At 47.5% G+C, this 20,902-nt stretch overlaps 1 protein-coding gene across 3 annotated transcripts in view; it reads right to left on the bottom strand.

Moving 5' to 3' along the window:
- The window catches only part of CEP350 (centrosomal protein 350), a 72,648-nt gene extending 52,753 nt beyond the window's left edge, over positions 1–19,895 (bottom strand). For all 3 annotated transcript variants that reach the window (XM_040408473.1, XM_040408475.1, XM_040408474.1), the window contains exons 1-5: positions 19,810–19,895; positions 11,998–12,080; positions 5,889–5,932; positions 4,582–4,696; positions 4,143–4,308 (exon numbers count right to left, since the gene is read on the bottom strand). In XM_040408473.1, coding sequence (XP_040264407.1) covers positions 4,143–4,308; positions 4,582–4,696; positions 5,889–5,932; positions 11,998–12,076 — 404 coding nt within the window. In that variant the 5' untranslated portion in view covers positions 12,077–12,080; positions 19,810–19,895. The remainder of the gene's footprint in view (positions 1–4,142; positions 4,309–4,581; positions 4,697–5,888; positions 5,933–11,997; positions 12,081–19,809) is intronic.
- Positions 19,896–20,902: the final 1,007 nt, after the last annotated feature.

Below are 20,902 nucleotides of genomic sequence, written 5' to 3'. Positions count from 1 at the left end.
GTGGGTACCCTCGATTTTTTTTTAAACCTAGATCTCAGATCCGAGGCCGCTGCCTTGAACTCACCAACCTCAGAACAATTCCTCCTGGCCCTGAGGTACTGTCCTTTCAGAATGCCACTTCTCAGGGCCAGGGGATGTCCACTCTCCCAATGCAGGATACTATTGGTGGAAGTTTGTTTTCCGAATAATTTGGTGGTAATTCTCCTGTCCCTACCTATTAAAATGGTAAGGTAATTTGGCTCTCTTGCATTTCAGATGTAAAGAATAGACCTACTTGGTTCGTGTTCAAGGTTTCCACAAAGTGCACGAAGCTAGTTCTAGTGCCATTTCACAGTATCAGCACATCATCTATATATATATAATCCATAATTGGATACAAGATGTGTATTGTTCCATCATGTCAGTAAACACCACCTCCTTCTCCCACCAGCCCAGGAAGAGGTTTGCGAACGTCGGGGCACAGGGACTGCCCATCGCAACCCCCCTGAGTTGGTGGTAGATACGTTGGTCAAAGAGGAAGATGACCACGTATCTACCACTAGCTCAGGGGGATTGCGATGGGCAGTCCCTGTGCCCCAACGTTCGCAAACCTCTTCCTGGGCTGGTGGGAGAAGGAGGTGGTGTTTACTGACATGATGGAACAATACACATCTTGTATCCAATTATGGATTATATATATAGATGATGTGCTGATACTGTGGAATGGCACTAGAACTAGCTTCGTGCACTTTGTGGAAACCTTGAACACGAACCAAGTAGGTCTATTCTTTACATCTGAAATGCAAGAGAGCCAAATTACATTCCTGGACCTTACAATTTTAATAGGTAGGGACAGGAGAATTACCATCAAATTATTAAGAAAACAAACTTCCACCAATAGTCTCCTGCATTGGGAGAGTGGACATCCCCTGGCCCTGAGAAGAAGTGGCATTCTGAAAGGACAGTACCTCAGGGCCAGGAGGAATTGTTCTGAGGTTGGTGAGTTCAAGGCAGCGGCCTCGGATCGGAGATCTAGGTTTAAAAAAAAAAAAAAAAAAAATCGAGGGTACCCACAGCACACTCTGAAAAAGGCATACCATCATGCCGTGAGTGCGAATCAGAGTGAATTGCTGGTCCCAAAAAGTAGGACCAATATTGATTCCACCCCTCGTATCCTAGCTACTTTTGACAAGGCCCATCAACAGGTCCGTGAGATTCTGCAGAATAGTTGGTCTATCCTCCAGTCTGATCCAGACATTGGATCATCTATATCTGATCGTCCATCTGTTACGTATCGACGTGGCTCCAACTTACGTGATCGATTGGTGCAAGCCTCTATACACGTCCTACGCCTGGGACATGGCTTAAAAATACAGCGAAAGGTAACTTCCCCTGTGGTTCCTGTATTATATGCAAACACATCATGAAAGGAGACTCCTTTGCCAGTTTTTCAACTGGGGAGAGATATAATATCCGGTCCTTCATTAGATGTACCTCAGTGGGTTTAGTGTACCTGATCACCTGTAAATGCGGCCTACAGTACGTAGGCAAGACCAAAGCGCGAGCTTAGGAGGAGAATAGGTGAACACCTATCAGATATCTGCAACTCATGGGACACAACTGTGTCACGTCATGTACGTGAAGCACATGACGGTAATCCAGATGTTTTGCGGGTTCAGGGGATCGTTCTGATCAATAGATCCATATGTGGTGGAGATATTGATACATTGTTACTCCGGAAAGAAGCAATGTGGATTTTTAAGTTACAAACTATCCACCCAAGAGGTCTGAATGAAGCTATTTCATATGCTTGCTTCATTTAATCCAACCGCTTGACACAACTAAGGTTTCTTCCACTGTTGTTTACTAAGTAGACAGACAGACACAGAAGTGTGTTGTTGCTCTCCCCTGCTTGTCTCCCTTAAAGCCTTACCCTTTTCACTGCGACAGGTATGTAATTGCAGAGAACAGGTATGGTGATTGACACGCAGGGACGATAGGTGACACAGTGTTGTAGGTCCGGTTTGTGTATCCTTTATATAATGGTTCTAGAACTGATGTATATGGACACTGATCTGTCACCTGTAAAGGTTCTCTACTATGCCCACATCGGAACGAGGCGTTTATATGACATATGTGTAGCCGCAACTTTCGGTTCCCCTAATACATTAGCGCAGGTTGCGCAAGTATGAGGAGGCGTGTGTAGTGACGAGAGTGCTGGGCGGATCAGGAGGCGAACGTCGGATGACTTGCCTCTCCATGATTCGCGGAGGACTAGCACACACCTCCCCTATAGGCGGGGCTTGTCGGATATCTTTTCGGCGTTCGTGCGGCTGCGTACGGCCATCATAGCGCTGGAGCCTTGACACGCAAAAGTGTGAGGCATTCTTTGCTCTACAGGCTTACCTCTATTGAGAGACTTATGCTCCTGATGATACGTGGCAGACCATGTCATGTTGAAACGCGTTGAGCCGGTGATCTCCACTTAGTCTGCACCCTGCCTATGGAGCCGTGTCCTAAGTGTCAGGCAGCGCAACAGCTGACCTGGTAGTGTGAATGCGGTCTGATACCGAGACCCAGTGCTGTCTTGCATGAATGGGTAGGCAGATGTAGGCAGCCGAGTGAGCGTCTATAGAATCAAACAATACTGTGTGGATGCTTTATGCTGGAATGCCCTGATATGGTGTGTGACGTGTTTCACACACGACTAGATTATGAGATTGGAAGATAATATCGCTTCCAGCTTTTGTTTCACTTGCAGCTGCTCTGCAATTTACGCTAGGTAGGACTGCTACTAAACGCACCTGTGCCGGGTTCAAATATAAGAACCGTGTCCTGATTCCTTCTCCAGCGTATATTGGCACCAACGTGTCAGCAGGATAAGGATTTAGTCCAGACTTTATGTTACGTAGTGGGTATATTTATTTCCTGAACTACATCACCTGAGTCTGGAGCCTGATAGTCACGAAAGTGATGTACAGTTATTTCCCGTTTTAACCAGATATTAATAAACACTTTATTATTTTCTTTTAAGTACGTTCTTCAGGCAGTGTGACAATAATATATATAGTGAACGTACTAAGTAGTATCCTTGTCGTGTGAGGTAATAACAAAGAAACACTAGAAGAAGGGACTGAGTTAATGTCACCAAATAACCAGTAAGCATCACCTTAGGCCTACTTTCACACTGGCGTTAAGCCGTACTACCTTTTGCACACGTGTGCTGCCAGATGTCCGCTGGCCCCATTCACTATAATAGGGACCGGTCGGAGATCCGGCTGCAGCAGGGCAAACATGCCGAGAGGCGGCCGGACAAAATCCACTGCATGCTGTAAAAAAAAAAGACAATGCCAAAATTCTCCTGTCAAGACTTGGAAGACAAAAATTAACAAAAAAGATTTTATTTTTTTTTTACAGAGTTGCACTACATATAAAGTGTCCCTCTATGCATACTCTTGCTGAGCTGGACTGCTGGCAGGGAAGCCGAACAACACCCGCCATGTATCACACTCGGCGAGCAGTTGCCTCTTGCCATGCAGGGTCTAAGAACGGGAAACTATACCTGGAGGTTTTTCAGGATTATCATATTGATGACCTATCATTAGGAAAGGTCATCAATATGAAATTGGCAGGGTTTAACTGTTGTGACCAACACTGATCAACTGTTTGAAGAGGCTGTGGCGCTCTGGCCAGTGGTCACGTTCATTGGTCACATGGCTTGGGCACAGACTGACTGACAGGCATATGAGGCGTTAAACTACTGGAATTGGTTACAGCAGGGTGCCAGGCGTATAACCCAGCTCACACCCACAAGGGATGGCGTGGGAACAGCTCCTGAACTCACATCTTCACTGCACCGTAAAATTACGGTGCTATGCTTTAAAAGGATATTTCTCTGGAGAGGTCACAGCAGCAGGGGTCCAACACCCCAGACCCAATATCACCTGCTTTAAGGTAGCTCCAGCGCCGTCCACTGTGCAGTGGACAGAGTTGGTAACTGAAGTGATGCTCCCTTGAGTTTTGTTACATTCATTTCCTCTATATTTTGCATAGTTTCACATATTTTCATCACTTTAGTAGTTCATAGAGCCATAAAGAAAATTCATACAACATGAACCTGCAGAAACATTGCATTACAGCATTCTACAGTATGCTGTCCTTACCTATATGAGGCCAGAGGTTCCCGGAAACCCACACGACAGGAGCTTTTAACATTGCTGTCCAGTGTAGTGGCACGTAATGGACTACGAGAAGACCCCTCTCTGCCAGATTTGGCTGGGTGGGAATGTTTTCCGTGGTGAGCATTTGAATCCTCGTGGTATCGACCATCTATAGAAATGCAACAATAAAAAAATTACACTTTTCCCTAGCTACAACATAGTAGTTCAGCTGACCTATTTTAGGCGTAGAAAGTGGTCTAAATGTAAGGCAGCTCGGAAGCGGTCTTACATTTAGAACTGGCGCAGGATGCACCTTGCCTCTTCATAACTCCTCTGGATCCACGCCAGCTATGGGGCTTTATTAAGACTGACATCCAAGATGCTAGTCTTAATAAATGTGCTCCCAAATGTGATAATCTTCTGACAAGATGCGTGCACCTACCCTTTCTGCTTATCTTCCGGGTAGCACTGCTTCCTGCTCTTTTGGTATCCATGATGGGGTCCAACGTTGCACTGCTCGTGGGGGCCACATCCAGCTTATATTCAGTGTGCCTAAGCTGAGGGATGACAAGTGCAAACTCAGAATCAACACCGCAGCAATGAACATCTAAGGGTCTATTCAGACTGCAGTGCAGGTTAGAGGAAATGTCGACACATGATTCCAGGAACCTATAAGCAAAGCATGCCACTGTATGCCTATATAGTGCCCCATGCTTTAAAAAAAAAAAAAAAAGGGATGTGCTATTCCTTAGAGCTGAAGGAAGTTATACCAACATACACCATCCTCAAAAATATAAATGTGAATAAGAACACACTTTTAGTCTCTGCCAGGAGCTGTACAGGTGCATAAGTCAAAAGGATACAGCAAATGCAGAATGAATTCAGCCTGAACAGCCGTGTTAGGGGGTAAATATGTTCTGAAACTTGCTAATATATTTGTGCAACTTTTCAATTCCCCACCATTTCAACACGGAAACCCTCTAGTTAATATGCAGAGGCTAACCCTTCCCCCTACAGATCTTTTCCAACTGACATATGGGCAGGGCTTGTTAAAGGGAACTCGTCACCATGAAAATGCAACATAAGCTACTGGCAGCAGGTGATAGATCTATAGTTTTGTTGGTAAAGATTCTGTAAAACTTGTATTTTAGTCATATAAATTCCTGCTCCTTCTGGGCTTTAAAGTCCAGGAGGCGGTGCTATCAGTGATTGACAGCTATCTCTGTATACACAGTCATAAAGGGAAGGCTGTCCATCACTAATAGGACCGCCTCCTGGACTTTAAAGCCCAGAAGGAGCAGGGATTTAAATGAGTAAAATGCAAGTTTTACAGAATCTTAACCTGCAAAACTATAGATCAATCTGCTCAGCTCCTCCTGCTCTATCACATGCTGCCTGCTGCTTACATTGCATTTATATGGTGACAGGCTCCCTTTAAGTGCATCTCTTTTATAATGGTCCGTGCCCCTCAGTCATTTGGAAGGGTTTCAAATCCACTTGCAGTATTTCTCTCTCTCAAGTCCTCTGGGAGCTACAATGGAGAAAAAGCACAGAGGATTGCTTAGACTAAATATAATTCTAGCAAACCTCCACCCAAGAGAAGTCTTAGGTCTGTACGAGTTTTCAGCTTTCCTTTCTCTGACAGCAAGTGAATTGAAATACAAAATATATGACAAAGTTGCAGGACCTGTGACCGAACACTTCATACCGAGAACCACTGCAGCAGCGGCAATCAAACGTCATACTCACAGCGGCTTTTGTATTAGATATCGTCTTCCAGACTTTGCTTATTTCTGTGATGAAATAAAAAAATATATAAAAAATTGGATTTTTTGTACTCACCGTAAAATCCTTTTCTCGTAGTAGGCATTGGGGGACACAGCACCATGGGTATATGTCCAACTACCACTAGGAGGCACTAGACACAAAAAGTGTTGGCTCCTCCCCGTTGGGCTATACCCTCTCCACAGGCACAAGGCTATTCAGTTTGTACCAAAAGCAGTAGGAGAGAGAAAAAAAGCAAGGAACCAACAACTCCCGTACCGGGAAAGATCAAGAAACCAGCCCGGAAAATCGGAAGTAAAAACATAGGGTGGGATCTGTGTCCCCCAATGCCTACTACGAGAAAAGGATTTTACGGTGAGTACAAAAAATCCAATTTTCTCGTGCATGGCATTGGGGGACACAGCACCATGGGACGTCCCAAAGCAGTCCCCGAGGGTGGGAAAAGAACAGCCATGCCACCGGTTGGGTAAACAGGTGCAAGAGAACCACGTGACCCAACAGGAGAAAACACGGAATGGGCAAGAGGTTCCATAACAAGGAAGAAACCTCAAGGAAGAGTCAGTGAAGACTGTCAGCACCCCAGGAGAAAAGCCTGGAAGAAAATCCCAAATGCAAGAAGGCGGCAAAAGGGAACACCGAGCTCAGCCAAGGGCTGGAGAAAAAATTAGGACAGCACCGCGTGTTGGGACTACCTAACGCTCTAAATTGTCTCAGACCCAAAGAGCGAAAAAAACCTGTGGCCAACCCCTGATAGGCCAGGGGAGAAAGCTAACAAGGAAGTACTGGAAGCCAAATGAGTGAGTGAAGCCATAGCAAGGCTCACATGTGAAGGGAGCAGGTCTCCCCTCACCGCAAGGCAGGTGATGAAGTTAAGTGCCCTATTAAAAAGGCAAACCGCCAACCCTTGGAGAAGGAGGGGGTTGTAGGTAAAAAGCCAGGAAAAAAGAGTAAGACCTGCGTTCCAAAAACAGGAGACGAGGCACGAGCCTCTGAAAACAAGATATCACTGTGAAGCGTAAGACCAGAGGAAACTCTGGGCATGTGACGCATCAGGGAAAAAAGGAACCAGATACAGGCCCAGGAAATCTCAGCAGGACACACTGGACTGAAAGACATGGAACTAGAAGGAGAGTACTCCCAACAGCCTAAGGAGGAAAGGTTCTACAACAGGCGGAGGTCCCTCCCGAAGGAGACTATACGGCGGAATTGCAAACCGTAGCGCTAAACCACTCAATACCAGGTACTTGACGTGGGAGGATGGGAAAAGAGACACGAATCCCAAGAAGACCACAAGGCTATTGGGACCCAAAAAGGGAACAATCAACCCAGGCCCCGACCCCTCCAAAAAAAAAAAAAACGATTGTCATGCAGAACCTGAGTGGTCAAATGAACGGGGACAGGGACTCCAGAAAGGAGTACCCGGAATGGGCTCACAAGGAACCAGGAGCTGAACCACCAGAAGACAACACAAGCCAGAATATCCAGGAAAGGCGAAATGAAACTTCCATAGGGGAAGGGACATTGGCCATGGAGAGGGCAAGTACAGCAGCTCGGGATGTACCACTAAATTGACAGACATCCATATGCATAAGGAATGCAGAAGTCGCCATGAAAAAGCCGGGAGAGACTACACAGAAATGTAGAAACCAGCTGCGACCGGCATACTGAAAACTCCCAGGGGGGAGAAAGTACCTGACAGGTGCAAACGACGGCAAGGTCCAAGGGGACTGCCCCTCTGACATGTAGTACAACTAAGCAGAGAATATAAGGGAATACCGAGAACACCTGGACCCAGAAGGAACTACGGGACCCTGTCCGATGCCAGAGCAATCAGCTGAAAAGTTACCTGCCAGGCAGGTGTGTGGCGCTCAGTGGTCCTGTCCCTGACCCGTCAGGGAGGACGTCCAGCGACGAAAAATGCCGATGACCCCGGAAGGATTCCATGTGGCGGAGGACATCCAGCGATGACCGAAAAACTGCTGCAGCAGCCGATGCTCACCAGCGACGTGCCCCAACAAGGTAGAAGATCCAGTGGAGATCCCTGTACTCCACCAGGAATGGGCCACTCTGTAATAGGAAACAACGCGAGTACTCCTCTATAACATGGGGTAACGCGAAGCGCAGCATACCGTAGTACCCTATAGAGATGGCAAGAGCACAAATGCCAACAACCACATGGCCATGGTGTAGGGAGCATGGTTGTATGTGGACCACCATGCAGATCAGAACAGATCAGCCATATACTGGAGCTACAATAAGTGGCACTAGACCGACAAGGTGGGGGTTGGGCTGGCCCACCCCTGCCAGATATGGTAACCATGCATATGCAGAACCAGGATGGCCTGTTGTAGACAGTGCCCTGAGAAGTACAAGGAGACCATTGAGCACGACAGATAACGGAGTGGAGATGTATGGAAGAACCAAAAGGGTGAAACCAACATCCGCAGCACAGATCAGAACCTGGGGCAGAAAACACCCAGTAATACAGAAACTGTATGGGCCACAGATTGCACCATAGGGCCCAGCACTTTGAGTAATACAACCACACGCCTAAAATATAGGGAAAGTGGCTGCATGTCTAAGGAGAGTGGAAACATAGCCACAGAATCTGGGAATGCAACAGCATTTGGAGGGTACAGGTACTCAACCTGTAAAGTAGAAATATGGCTGCGTAGTGCAGATATGACCAGAAAGGTGTAATGGTTACAGCATCTGAGATGGTAGAGGTACTACCTTTAAGATCGGAGCAATGTGGCCACATGGTGCACCCTAGAACCAGGGAGGTGCAACAGCTACCGCGTTAGCAATGGTACCTATATTCCGCCCGGGAAGCGGAAAATAGGGCCGCACGGTACCACAAAGAACAAGACAGGTGCACACTACAATCAGGTAGGTGAAATGGCAACTGAAGGAGGCCCTCTATTTCGCCTGAAAAAAAAAAAAAAAGGGAAACAGGGCCGCATAGTACACCATAGAGCCGGACAGGTGTAACGGCTGCAGCATCAGAGGCGGTGCAGGAACTCTACCTATGAAGGGAGTAAGATGGCTGTTTGGTGCACACTATGATGAGGTAGGTGCAATGACCACGGCAATTGGAGGAGGCCTCAATATCTCGTCCGGTAAGGGAGACAAAATGCCACATGGTACACCATAAAGCCAGACAGGAGCAACAGCATCAGGAGATGGTGCAGGTACTCTACCCATGAAGGGACCAAGGTGGCAGCTTGGTGCCGACTAGAACCAGACAGAGGCAATTCTACGGCAATAGAAAGTGGCCTCTATATCTCGCCCGTAGGGAGAAATGTTGCCGCATGGAACACAATAGAGCCCGCCAGGGGTATTGGCTACAGCATCGGAGATGGTGTAGGTACTCCCCATGAAAAGGAGCAAAAAAGTCTGGGAACAGACAGGAGCAATTGCTACGGCAATTAAAGGAGGCCTGTATATCCCGCCCAGAAGGGAGAAATAGTGCCGCATGGAACACCATAGCGCCAGCCAGATGTATCGGCTACAGCATCAGGAGATGGTGTAGGTACTCTACCTATGAAAGGAGCACAGTGGCTGGGAACAGACAGGTGCAATCGCCACGGCAATTGAAGGCGGCCTGTGTATCTCGCCCGGAAGGGAGAAATAGTGCCGCATGGAACACCATAGAGCCAGCCAGGAGTAATGGCTTCAGCATCTGGAGTAGGTGTAGGTACTCTACCTATGAAAAGGAGCAAGGCGGATGGAAACAGCCAGATGTAATTGCTTTTCCTTACCAACCTACAGGAGGCGCTTGCCTAGAACAGGGACTCCCTGTTATGAGGTAGAGTGGCGAACACCAGCACCAGGATGGGGATCCGGTGGAAACACACTCAAATGTGTAGAGCATAGCCCCTGGTATAGGGGAACCAGGAAGGCTTGTCAGGTACAGCCTATGGCAGTGGTGCAGGTACCCCCCTGTTAAGGAGAAGGCGTACGTACCAGAGACACCAAGTAGGTGACTCATTATGCTAAACACGGGGACGGCTGCCTTACCTGTGCGGTTGAATACCTGTGCAGTCAGGGGAGCGCCATCCGAAAATCCACTAGAGGGGATACCAACCCTGGGTAGGAGAGGTTCCTCCGTGCACGTTAGTCTTGACCTCCCAGAGGGCTTCTGTATGGAGGAAGACCGCCTGATGCTCTGTTCCGAGGGAATCGGTGCAGAGGTGTCCCCAGAGGCAACGGATGGGGTGACAGGAAAGGATTCGTCACCAGCCTCAGGCCTGTCCTGGGGAGGACCCGAGGATGCCGAGGAGGGGTGGAATCCTGTTGAGACCACCCGAGGTTGTACTGTGAGCTACCCCTTGCCGGACCCGGTATCTGAGCATTCCTCATCTGCAGGGAGGACCCTGGGAGGGCATAGGTGGCCGCAATTGGATAGGTAGCGGTCCAGCGACTCCGCCAGAGATTGGGAGAGTCGGACAAGGTTCCCATGTTGACAAAGAGGGAGACCATTCAGAAGGGACCTACACAAAAGGATTTGGTCAGGGGACACAAAGGGGTCTGGGAAGAGGTACTGCACACAAGCAGGGACAGGCCGACCGTATGGCAGGCTTCGTAGACAGCGGACGCACGTGACAACACGTGGCGATCCGAGGAGACCCTCATAGAGCAGCCAGCAGAGGCTGTCATTCTGGACCCGGATGCCATGTTCCCCAAAGAGGTGCTGCAGCAGCTATAGAGGCTGCAGGAGAAATGAAGCAATTGAGGAGGGGTGGGGGGGGGGGGAACGACTTGAGTGATCCCTATGTACAGCTTTAGCTGCCTTCACACAGTACATAGGACAATTAGGGGGTCTGCAGTTCCTTTAAAACTGAGGATCTATCCACTGGATAGATAACCCACAAGAGACCAGTAAAGGGTGGAGGAGATAGCCCCTCCCGAGGGCCGGGCGGGGTCAGAAAAGCCCGGGAAGCAAGGAGGAGGGGCCGGGAAGATCGCGGCCTAGCAGGCCCAAAAGCCGGGGCCTCGATTTATGAGGCGGCCGGGAATGGAGCAAGGGGGGCGGGGCGAATCGCGGCCGACCGAGGGGGCTTCCGGACCCACAAAACTAGGTGAGGAGGGTAGGAGGGGGGGAGCGACGCCTGGGGGTGGGCGGAACAGGGCAAACAGAGCACTTGGGAGCCGGGAACGGGCCATGGAAGATGAGGCCTAGTCCCTGCAAAAGCCGGGGACTAAAGTAGCGGGGAAGGCCCAGGAGAAGACTGTGTGGCCAGGGAGGAGAGAAAAAAAACCAACCAAGGGGGAAGAGAAAGGTGGAGGAAGATGGAAGCTTCCCAGGACCCCCAGCTAAGGTGGATCCCACCCCCCTGGCCACAGGAGGGAACCTAACCCTGGGGCAGGTAGGGACAGGGCTACTCACCATCTGATGTCTTCGGGCGCCGCAGGGTCACCCCTTCGGCAGACTCAACACGGGAACCGTGGGAATGCCGGCAAGCCACTGCAGATGCAGTCTGTGGGGACTCAGTGACCGGCGATGGTACAGAAGTACGCGCCCGCAGGGGGGGCAACTAAAGTGGAACACGATGGAGCCCCAGCCTGCAGCAGGTATAACGGTGGAGATCACCTAGACCTGCAGAAGAGAGAAAAAAAAAAAAAAAAAAAAATAAACAGCAGGACCTGCAAAAAAAGCAGGACAGGTCTGCCTCCTACGGACACTAGACAAAAACTGAATAGCCTTGTGCCTGTGGAGAGGGTATAGCCCAACGGGGAGGAGCCAACACTTTTTGTGTCTAGTGCCTCCTAGTGGTAGTTGGACATATACCCATGGTGCTGTGTCCCCCAATGCCATGCACGAGAAATAGGCATTATACATCCAATGTTCATTGCAACTTGTACATCTGAGTAGGAGTGCATAGAGCTAAGAAATACACTACCGTGTCTGCCCGCTGATTATAATCCTGCATCCAATCTGTAGCTGGTAGAAACGTGATCAGACATTACCTACCTGCAGATTTAATATTCTGCATCTATAGAAGAAGTCCTAAAAATCTCTGTAGAGCACTGTAGGCGTCAGAAGGGATACGACGACTGCATTACCGCTTACCTTGAACAGTCTCCCAAGACGGCTGATGTGGTGGATCCTGGTAAAAGGTTGATGTCCTCCACAAAGTCTTCTCAGCCATTCATCTACAAGGGACAGAATAAAAAACCGCAGGCAAATGAACAAACTTCTAATGGCAGAAAGTGAGAGTTATAATTTGCCGTCCAGCCACACAACCCCCACACTTCAAAAGCAGAGCCCTGGCCAATTTGTCATAAGATCCATGGGGTTCGAGGCTCTAGGTGACAGCTGCGACAGCCATGGATCAGATGCAGGAGGGTTAGTGAGGGACAGCAGCCAGCAACTGGGTAACATAACAGGCTGAGGGCTATGCTTATGCCAGCATGCAAAAATATAAATGGCACCACTGACATTTAAGCAGTGAAGAGGAAGAGCATTTCCTACTAAACTAAAGTATATTGGGGGGTAAGGATACTTTCACACTGGCATTTTGGTTTCAGTTTGTGAGATCCGTTCAGGGCTCTCACAAGCGGTCCAAAACGGATCAGTTTTGCCCTAATGCATTCTGAATGGAAAAGGATCCGCTCAGAATGTATCTGTTTGCCTCCGTTCAGTCTCCATTCCGCTTTGGAGGCGGACACCAAAACGCTGCCTGCAGCGTTTTGCTGTCCGTCTGACGAAACTGAGCCAAACGGATCCGTCCTGACACACAATGTAAGTCAATGGGGACGGGATCCGTTTTCACTGACACAATCTGGCACAATAGAAAACGGATCCGTCCTCTATTGACTTACAATGGTGTTCAAGACGGATCCGTCTTGGCTATGTTAAAGATGATACAAACAGATCCGTTCTGAACGGATACGTCTGTGCAGATCCATGACGGATCCGCACCAAACACCAGTGTGAAAGTAGCCTAACTTATCTTTCCGTGTATGCCTGTTTTTTGGCAGTAAAAAAATTGCATGTTTTGTAAACCCTGTGATTTTTGTCCCCCTACGTCACTTCACACTACTTTTCAAAGTCCTTTGTTTTAGCGCAAATTTTGAGTTTAGAAATGTTTTCTGGGGCATTTACTATTTGTGACTTCTGCAGAAGTTGCATAAAAAGTCATAACTCCACGCTAGGCCCCCCCCATGCTGTACTTTTAGTGACAAAGTCAAAACCACATTGCTCCTTCAGCAAATTTCTTTACCATGTGTGTAATTAAAAAAATAACTGCGACAAAAAACGTAAATGATAAATGATAAATGCGCCCCCTATGTTTTTGAGAAAGTTGCAGGGAAACCAATATGGCCAGTAAGAGCTACCATAGAGAGGGTCACTAGGGCTGTCCTAGAGAAGTACGAAGTCGACTGGCGCCATTGTGCATTGAGACAGTCCCTGCTCTCATCTCAATGCAAGTAAACAGATTAAAGGGGGTTGTCCACAACTAAAGATGGCTGCTTTCTTCCAAAAACAGCACCACACTTGACCACAGGTGTGGTATTACAGCCCAGCCTCATTCACTTCAGCAGAGCTGAGCTGCAATACCAGGCAAAACCCATGGATGGCTGTGGGGGTGTTTTTAGTTCTAGACAACACCTTTAAGGGTATGTCCGCAAAACGTGGATGGCATCCGCGTGCATTCCGCAATTTGCGGAACGCCACGGATAGCCATTGATATAACTGCCTATTCTTGTCCGCAAAACAAAAATCTGGTACTAAGTGTTCCGGAAATCCGGATGACAACCAGAAAGACGGATCCGGTATTGCAATGCATTTGTCAGACGAATCCGCATCCGGATTGCTGGAACTTGCAGGACGTTCCGACAGTGGAACTGTCTGCCGGAATCCTCTGCCGCAAGTGTGAAAGTACCCTTAGTATCAGATGTCAGAAAAAATATTCCAGCACTACTGTTTCCAGAGGAATACAAGTATTTGCTAAAACAGACCTGTCAGGAGAACTTGCCCTGTTATATTCCGGTATTGAAATCCGGCAGCGGATCTCAATACCGGAAAAAAACTTTTCCGTTTGGTCCTCATGCATTCTGAATGGAAAGATATCCGTTAAGGATGTCTTCCGTTCGGGCAGCATTCCGTTTTGTGTCCAGTCAAAAAAAAACAAACTGATCCGTCGCCCATTGACTTTCAATGTATTTAGTGCCAGATCCTTTTTTTTTACCCGTTTTGATTTCAAACAAACACGTTTTAACGGAACAAATGCATCCTGATGTGCAAAATCAAAACAGATCAGTTAAATTCTGGTACCGAGATCTTCTGCCGCATGTCAATACCGGAATTAACAACGCAAGTGTGAAAATAGCCTAAGCCATATATAGCCCATTGTGTCAATGTTTAAAAATCAACGTTGGCAATTAAGACTAATAAATGGAAATGAGTGTGTCTGAAGTTATCAGCCCCCCCCCCCCCCTAAAAAATAAAAAAATCCCTCTCCTATTGGTTTGTTTTTACCATTCTATCCTAGGTTACGTCTTGTAGCAGTTTTTCTTCGTCAGGAGAAGCATGCGCAAATTTTGGGACAACACTTTAAAAAGTGCAAGAAAACAGCATAATAAGTTCTAGAATCTGAGTTATTACACAGGCGGGCTCTAAAATCTACGGATATTATAAAATGAATCCACAACAAACAAGCAGTGCGAGCCATTGATCCTGTATAATTCACAGCGGCAGAGGACAACGGATCTGTGATGTTGACAGACAGGAGAAGAAGAAGCCGATCACAATGATGAGCAAATGAAAGGACGCGCAATTATATTTTAACAGATCAGCCTCATCCTGCTGCACATGAAAGGGCCTGAAATGACTACAGTTTATACTGTAGTCACACCTCAAGCGGGGCAACAACATATCTGTTTAATTTCCCTGCTGACACTGTGATAGAAAGCAGGGTTCTCTTCATAAAAGCCCCTTTTAAACTAAAGCCAGCCCAGCGATTGGCTTAACAGCGCAGCAGAAATTTAGGACTACGGCCATAGAAATGAACAGCTGTGTAATACATGGACAGACCAGGTCGGTGTGAGCACCTCTTCTAGTAACTGTTTATAAGGCTGAAGAAAGACATTTGTCCATCCAGTTCGGCCTGTTATCCTGCAAGTTGATCCAGAGGAAGTAAAAAAAAAAAAAAAACGGAGGTAGAAGCCAATTTTCCTAATTTTAGGGGGAAAAATCCTTCCCATCACCACCTCCTCAGGCAGAGAGTTCCATAGTCTCACTGCCCTTATGCCCCTTTCACACGGGCGAGTATTCCGCGCGGATGTGATGCGTGAGGTGAACGCATTGCACCCGCACTGAATACCGACCCATTCATTTCTATGGGGCTGTGCACATGAGCGGTGATTTTCACGCATCACTTGTGCGTTGCGTGAAAATCGCAGCATGCTCTATATTCTGCGTTTTTCACGGAACGCAGGCCCCATAGAAGTGAATGGGGTTGCGTGAAAATCGCAAGCATCCGCAAGCAAATGCGGATGCGGTGCGATTTTCACGCATGGTTGCTAGGTGACAGTCTATTCACTGTATTATTTTCCCTTATAACATGGTTATAAGGGAAAATAATAGCATTCTGAATACAGAATGCTTAGTAGGTGATCAATTGAGGGTAAAAAAATAAAAATAATTAACTCGCCTTCTCCTCTTGTTCGCATAGTTCCTGGTCTCTTCTTTACTTCTTAAAAGATGAACTACCGGCTAGGACCTGTGGTGACGTCAGATCACATGCTCCAATCACATGGTCCATCAGCACGGTGATGGAGCATGTGATCTGACGTCACCACAGGTCCTTTAGCCCACAGCTCATCATTAAAGAAGTAAAGAAGAGACCGGGAACTACGCGAACAAGAGGAGAAGGCGAGTTAATTTTTATTTATTTTTTTAACCCTCAATTGATCACCTACTAAACATTCTGTATTCAGAATGCTATTATTTTCCCTTATAACCATGTTATAAGGGAAAATAATAACATCTACACAACACCTAACCCAAACCCGAACTTCTGTGAAGAAGTTCAGGTTTGGGTACCAAACATGCGCGATTTTTCTCACGCGAGTGCAAAACGCATTACAATGTTTTGCACTCGCGCGGAAAAATCACGGGTGTTCCCAGAACGCACCCGCACATTTTCCCGCAACACCCGTGTGAAAGAGGCCTTACCGTAAAGAATCCTCTTCTATGTTTGTGTACAAACCTTCTTTCCTCCAGACGCAGAGGATGTCCCCTCGTCACAGTCACGGGGATAAATAGGATAAATAGATGATGGGAGAGATCTCTGTACTGACCCCTGATATATTTATACATAGTTATTAGATCTCCCTTAGTCGTCTTTTTTCTAAAGTGAATAACCCTAATGTTGATAATCTTTCAGGGTACTGTAGTTGCCCCATTCCAGTTATTACTTTAGTTGCCCTCCTCTGTACCCTCTCCAGCTCTGCTATGTCTGCCTTGTTCACAGGAGCCCAGAACTGTACACAGTCCTCCGTGTGTGGTCTGACTAGTGATTTGTAAAGTGGTAGGACTATGTTCTCATCACGGGCATCTATGCCCCTTTTGATGCAGCCCAGCCCCAGCTAAAATGCCTAGGTCCTTTTCCATTTAGTATGTACGGGTGACTTGCATTATTCCTTCCTTCTCCCTGGCTAATAGAGGGGCTAACATGACGATGATAATAAAAGGTATATAGAAAGGGGTTGTGGTAGCCTCGTGGTCAATCTAATGCAATCTACTGTATAAGCTTAAGTTGCTAGCAAACAAATACTTCGGTCCAACTGTCAAACAGTTTTTATGGGCTCCAGGGCGACATGCAGTCACAGGCGAGTCATGGCAAAAATCACAGGATTCCTACAGCTTTAGGCCTCATGCACACGACTGTTGTGTGTTTTGCGGTCTGCAAATTGCAGATCCGCAAAACACAGATGGCGGCCGTTTGTGTTCCGCAATTTGCGGAATGGCACGGACAGTCATTGATATAACTGCCTATTCTTGTCCACAAAACGAACAAGAATAGGACAGGTTATATTTTTTTGGCGGACCACGGAACGGAGCAACGGATGTGGACAGCACACGGAGTGCTGTCCACATTGTTTGCGGCAGCCATTGAAGTGAATGGGTCCGCACCCGAGCCGCAAAAACTGCCGCTCGGATGCGGACCAAAACAACGGTCGTGTGCATGAGGCCTTAAAGTGGTTTTCCAAGACTTTAATATGGATGACCTAGCCTGTGGAATGAATGTGAAGCCATGTTCATCGGTCACAAGCACAGCCACTACCAAATGGACGGCGCTGGTGAGGAGGGAGAAGGCCACAGCACCGATGCCTTCTCAAACAGCTGATCAGCGGGGGTCCCAGGCCCCCACCAATCAGATATTGATGCCTTATCCAGGTGAGCATCAGTATAAAAGTCTCAGGGGAAAAAATAAATAAATAAAAAATCCTCGTGGCAGGAGACAGGCTCAACAGAAAGTCTCCAGACCCATCTCGATTCAGTCTCCTGCAGCAAGCATAGAGAGCCCACTGCGTGAGCCCTTCTCTCTCCTTGCTGGGGGTCTCAGCGCTCAGACCATGATCAATACCTTTGACGTATCAAAAGATTTGTGAAAGTCCAGTGATCCTTTAATGTTGCGAAAAATTCCACCTCTACCCTTGTTTCCCAACTGTAGACTGCCAATGTTGCGGCACCCTGTAGTCAGGTGCCCCCTGATCTGCTATAAGCCACCTTCAAAAAGAAGGGCAACGACACCGTCTAGATAGAGGAGATTGGGGCGTATCCAAATTAACCCTTTCAGCCATAGGGTCAGAATTCCAAAACTTCATATATTAAAAGACCAGCCCTCTGTGAATGTCATGCAATTGTTTTATTCTTGATTTTCAACCACCACCCGTGTGCTTTAGTTACATATGTGCTCCACCTATCAAGCTGCTTAGCTTCCTGGATGTCCGCAATCCCAACCATGCCATCCGGGAAGCGACACTACCTTGATAAGGACACTGAACGCAGGCCCTTAGGCGACTGTCACACTCGCGTTTGGTGCGGATACGTCATGGATCTGCACAGACGGATCTGTTCAGATAATACAACAGTCTGCATCCGTTCAGAATGGATCCGTTGTATTATCATTAACATAGCCAAGACAGATTGAAAGTCAATGGGGGACGGATCTGTTTTCTATTGTGCCAGATTGTGTCATAAAAAACGGATCCATCCCCATTGACTTGTACTTTCACACAAGTGTTTTTCTATTCCGGCATAGAGTTCTGTCACAGGGGCTCTATAGCGGAAAAGAACTGATCAGTTTTATCCCCATGCATTCTGAATGGAGAGTAATCCGTTCAGTTTGCATCAGGATGTCTTCAGTTCGCTCTTTTTGACTGATCAGGCAAAAGATAAAACCGTAGCATGCTACGATTTTATCTCCGGCTAAAAAAAACTGAAGACTTGCCTGAATGCCGGATCCGGAATTCAAAATACCGGAATACCAGATCCTTCCGGTCTGCGCAGACCGGTAAAAATGTGAAAAAAGATACAAGACGGATCCGTCTGTCCGCATGACAAGCGGAGAGACGGATCCGTTCTTACAATGCATTTGTGAGATGGATCCACATCCAGATGCGTCTCACAAATGCTTTCAGTCACATCCAGATCGTCGGATCCGGCAGGGAGTTCCGACGACGGAACTGCTTGCCGGATCACACTGCTACAAGTGTGAAAATAGCCTAACATTGTGTGTCAGGACGGATCCGTTTTCTATTGTGCCAGATTGTGTCAGAGAAAATGGATCCGTCCCCATTGACTTACATCGTGTGTCAGGACAGATCCGTTTGCCTCAGTTTCGTTAGACGGACAGCAAAATGCTGCATGCAGTGTTTTGGTGTCCGCCTCCAGAGCGGAATGGCGACTGATCGGAGGCAAACTGATGCATTCTGAGCGGATCCTTATCCATTCAGAATGCATTAAGGCAAAACTGATCAGTTTTGGACCGTGTGTGAGAGCCCTGAACGGATCTCACAAAAACTACTAGCGACAGTCTCCAGGGATGGGAAACAGTCAGCAGGCAGCTCCCTAATACATTTTGCCTAATTTTCCTAAAGTCTCATGCACACAGCAGCATTAAGGATTCATATTAGAACAGCATAGCCTACCATGAGCCCATACTGTACCTCAGATATTAGGGAGAGGCACAGGCAAGTCTAGGAGGGAATACTGTGCCTCACTAAAGGCCACATGCACAGGTGTGCTAGTCATTTTCATTAGAAGAGCCGCAGAGAACGTAAACCAACGGAGCTGGACAGACCTCTCTGACTATAACGGAGGTCGGTTTGGTTCCCGTTCAAGTGTCTGCTTTTTTAGAACACAAAAAAATCCTGCATGCAAATCCATGGCGAAATGTGCGACCGTAAACATGCCCCCTAGACATCCTATGGCGGTCAAGCAGCATCTCCGGAGAGTTTCACTGCTTATTACATAGGAGTATTGGAAATAGAAAGTGTTACTTCCACAAGAGCAACAAAAGTATCAACATAAAATAAATAATAAAGCAAAGAGAATGCATAGAGCTAGCCAACCGGTCTACCCTGCAGCTCCTATGCAGAGCCAGGCGTCTCCATGGTAACAGATAACAGACCCTGCAGCCACCAGACCAGCGCCTCCTGCGGTAAAGGAGCTGTCACCGGGGACCATACTGACTAATGGGAGAAGACAGCCACCGCCTGACAACGAGCAGGGCTTCTTATACGGGCTGCGGATGCCAGGCATGCTGGTACTTATAGTCCCACCACAGAACGAGGCGCAGGGAGCAGTGACACCGCAGCAGGGAAGCTGGAGAGCTCCAGAACCGCGCACAGCGCCCATTCACACACTGACCTCATCCCTCGGTCCGCAAGCGTCTCCGTTCCACTTCTAGTCTAGCTCTCGTCGGCTCCAGGTAAACTGACTACTTCCGCTTCCGGGGTCGCGTCCTGCGCTCTCATTGGTCGGCAGGGAAAGGACGTCAGGACGCAGTTACAACAGACATTCCAGGAGCGCCACAGCAAGCGGGAGGGTGTACAATTCTCGCGAGAACGCAGACGTCTCGTTGACGTCACGGCTGAGGGCGCCATTTTGGTTGAGGCAGGCCGCCGTCCTGTTTCAGAATGCGCATGCCAGTATTTCAAAACTAGAATGTTTTGCTAATTGAAAGTATTTATGACCTTTTCTATGCTGAAATTTTTATTTACTTTCTATCTTTTGCAGCAGAATTCCTTAAAGGGATTTTTTGACAGGTTAACCACTTCAGGACCCAGCCGTTTTCCGTTTTCGTTTTTACTCCCTGCCTTCCCAGAGCTATAACTCCCCTCCCCCTTTACATAGAAGTATGAGGGCTTGTTTCTGCAGGACAAGTTGCACTTTGTGATGGCACCATTTTACGTAGCGTACGATGTAAAGGTAGGGTTGCCACTAGGGATAGAACATCCGAAGTTGATTTGTAAAAAAGCTTTGCTGTAATTCTGTATGCAGTTCCCGCTCCGTACAGTATTAGAATGCATTGGCTCCGATGAGCCGAAGTGATTACGTTGTGTAGTAGCGCGAGACTTCGTGTAATAACTTTGGTTATTAATAATTACTGTAAAAAAACTTGGGTTTGGTTCCTAGTGGTACCTTGAAATGGAACCAGAGTTCGGTACCAAGGTTTTTTTACAGTATTAATTCTCAAAGTTACTACACGAAGTCTGGCGCGACTGCGCAAAGTAATAACTTCGGCCCAATCGAAGCCAATACATTCTAATACGGTATGGAGCGAGAACTCTGTACAGTATTACAAAGACTTTTGCGAATCAACTTCGGATGTACTATCCGAAGTAAATTCGCTCGTCCTGGTTGCCACCTTTCCCAACAAAAAATGCAGCAAAGTTAAGCCACACCCCAAAGAGGGGTGTGGTTGTGGGGGCGTGGCTTAACAGGGTCTAGGAAGCTGGCT

This window comes from Bufo bufo, chromosome 9 (genome assembly GCF_905171765.1).
Source record: "Bufo bufo chromosome 9, aBufBuf1.1, whole genome shotgun sequence".
NCBI classification, from domain to species: Eukaryota; Metazoa; Chordata; class Amphibia; order Anura; family Bufonidae; genus Bufo; species Bufo bufo.
Note: the sequence above shows the minus strand (reverse complement) of the source record. Positions and strands in the feature narration are given on the sequence as shown.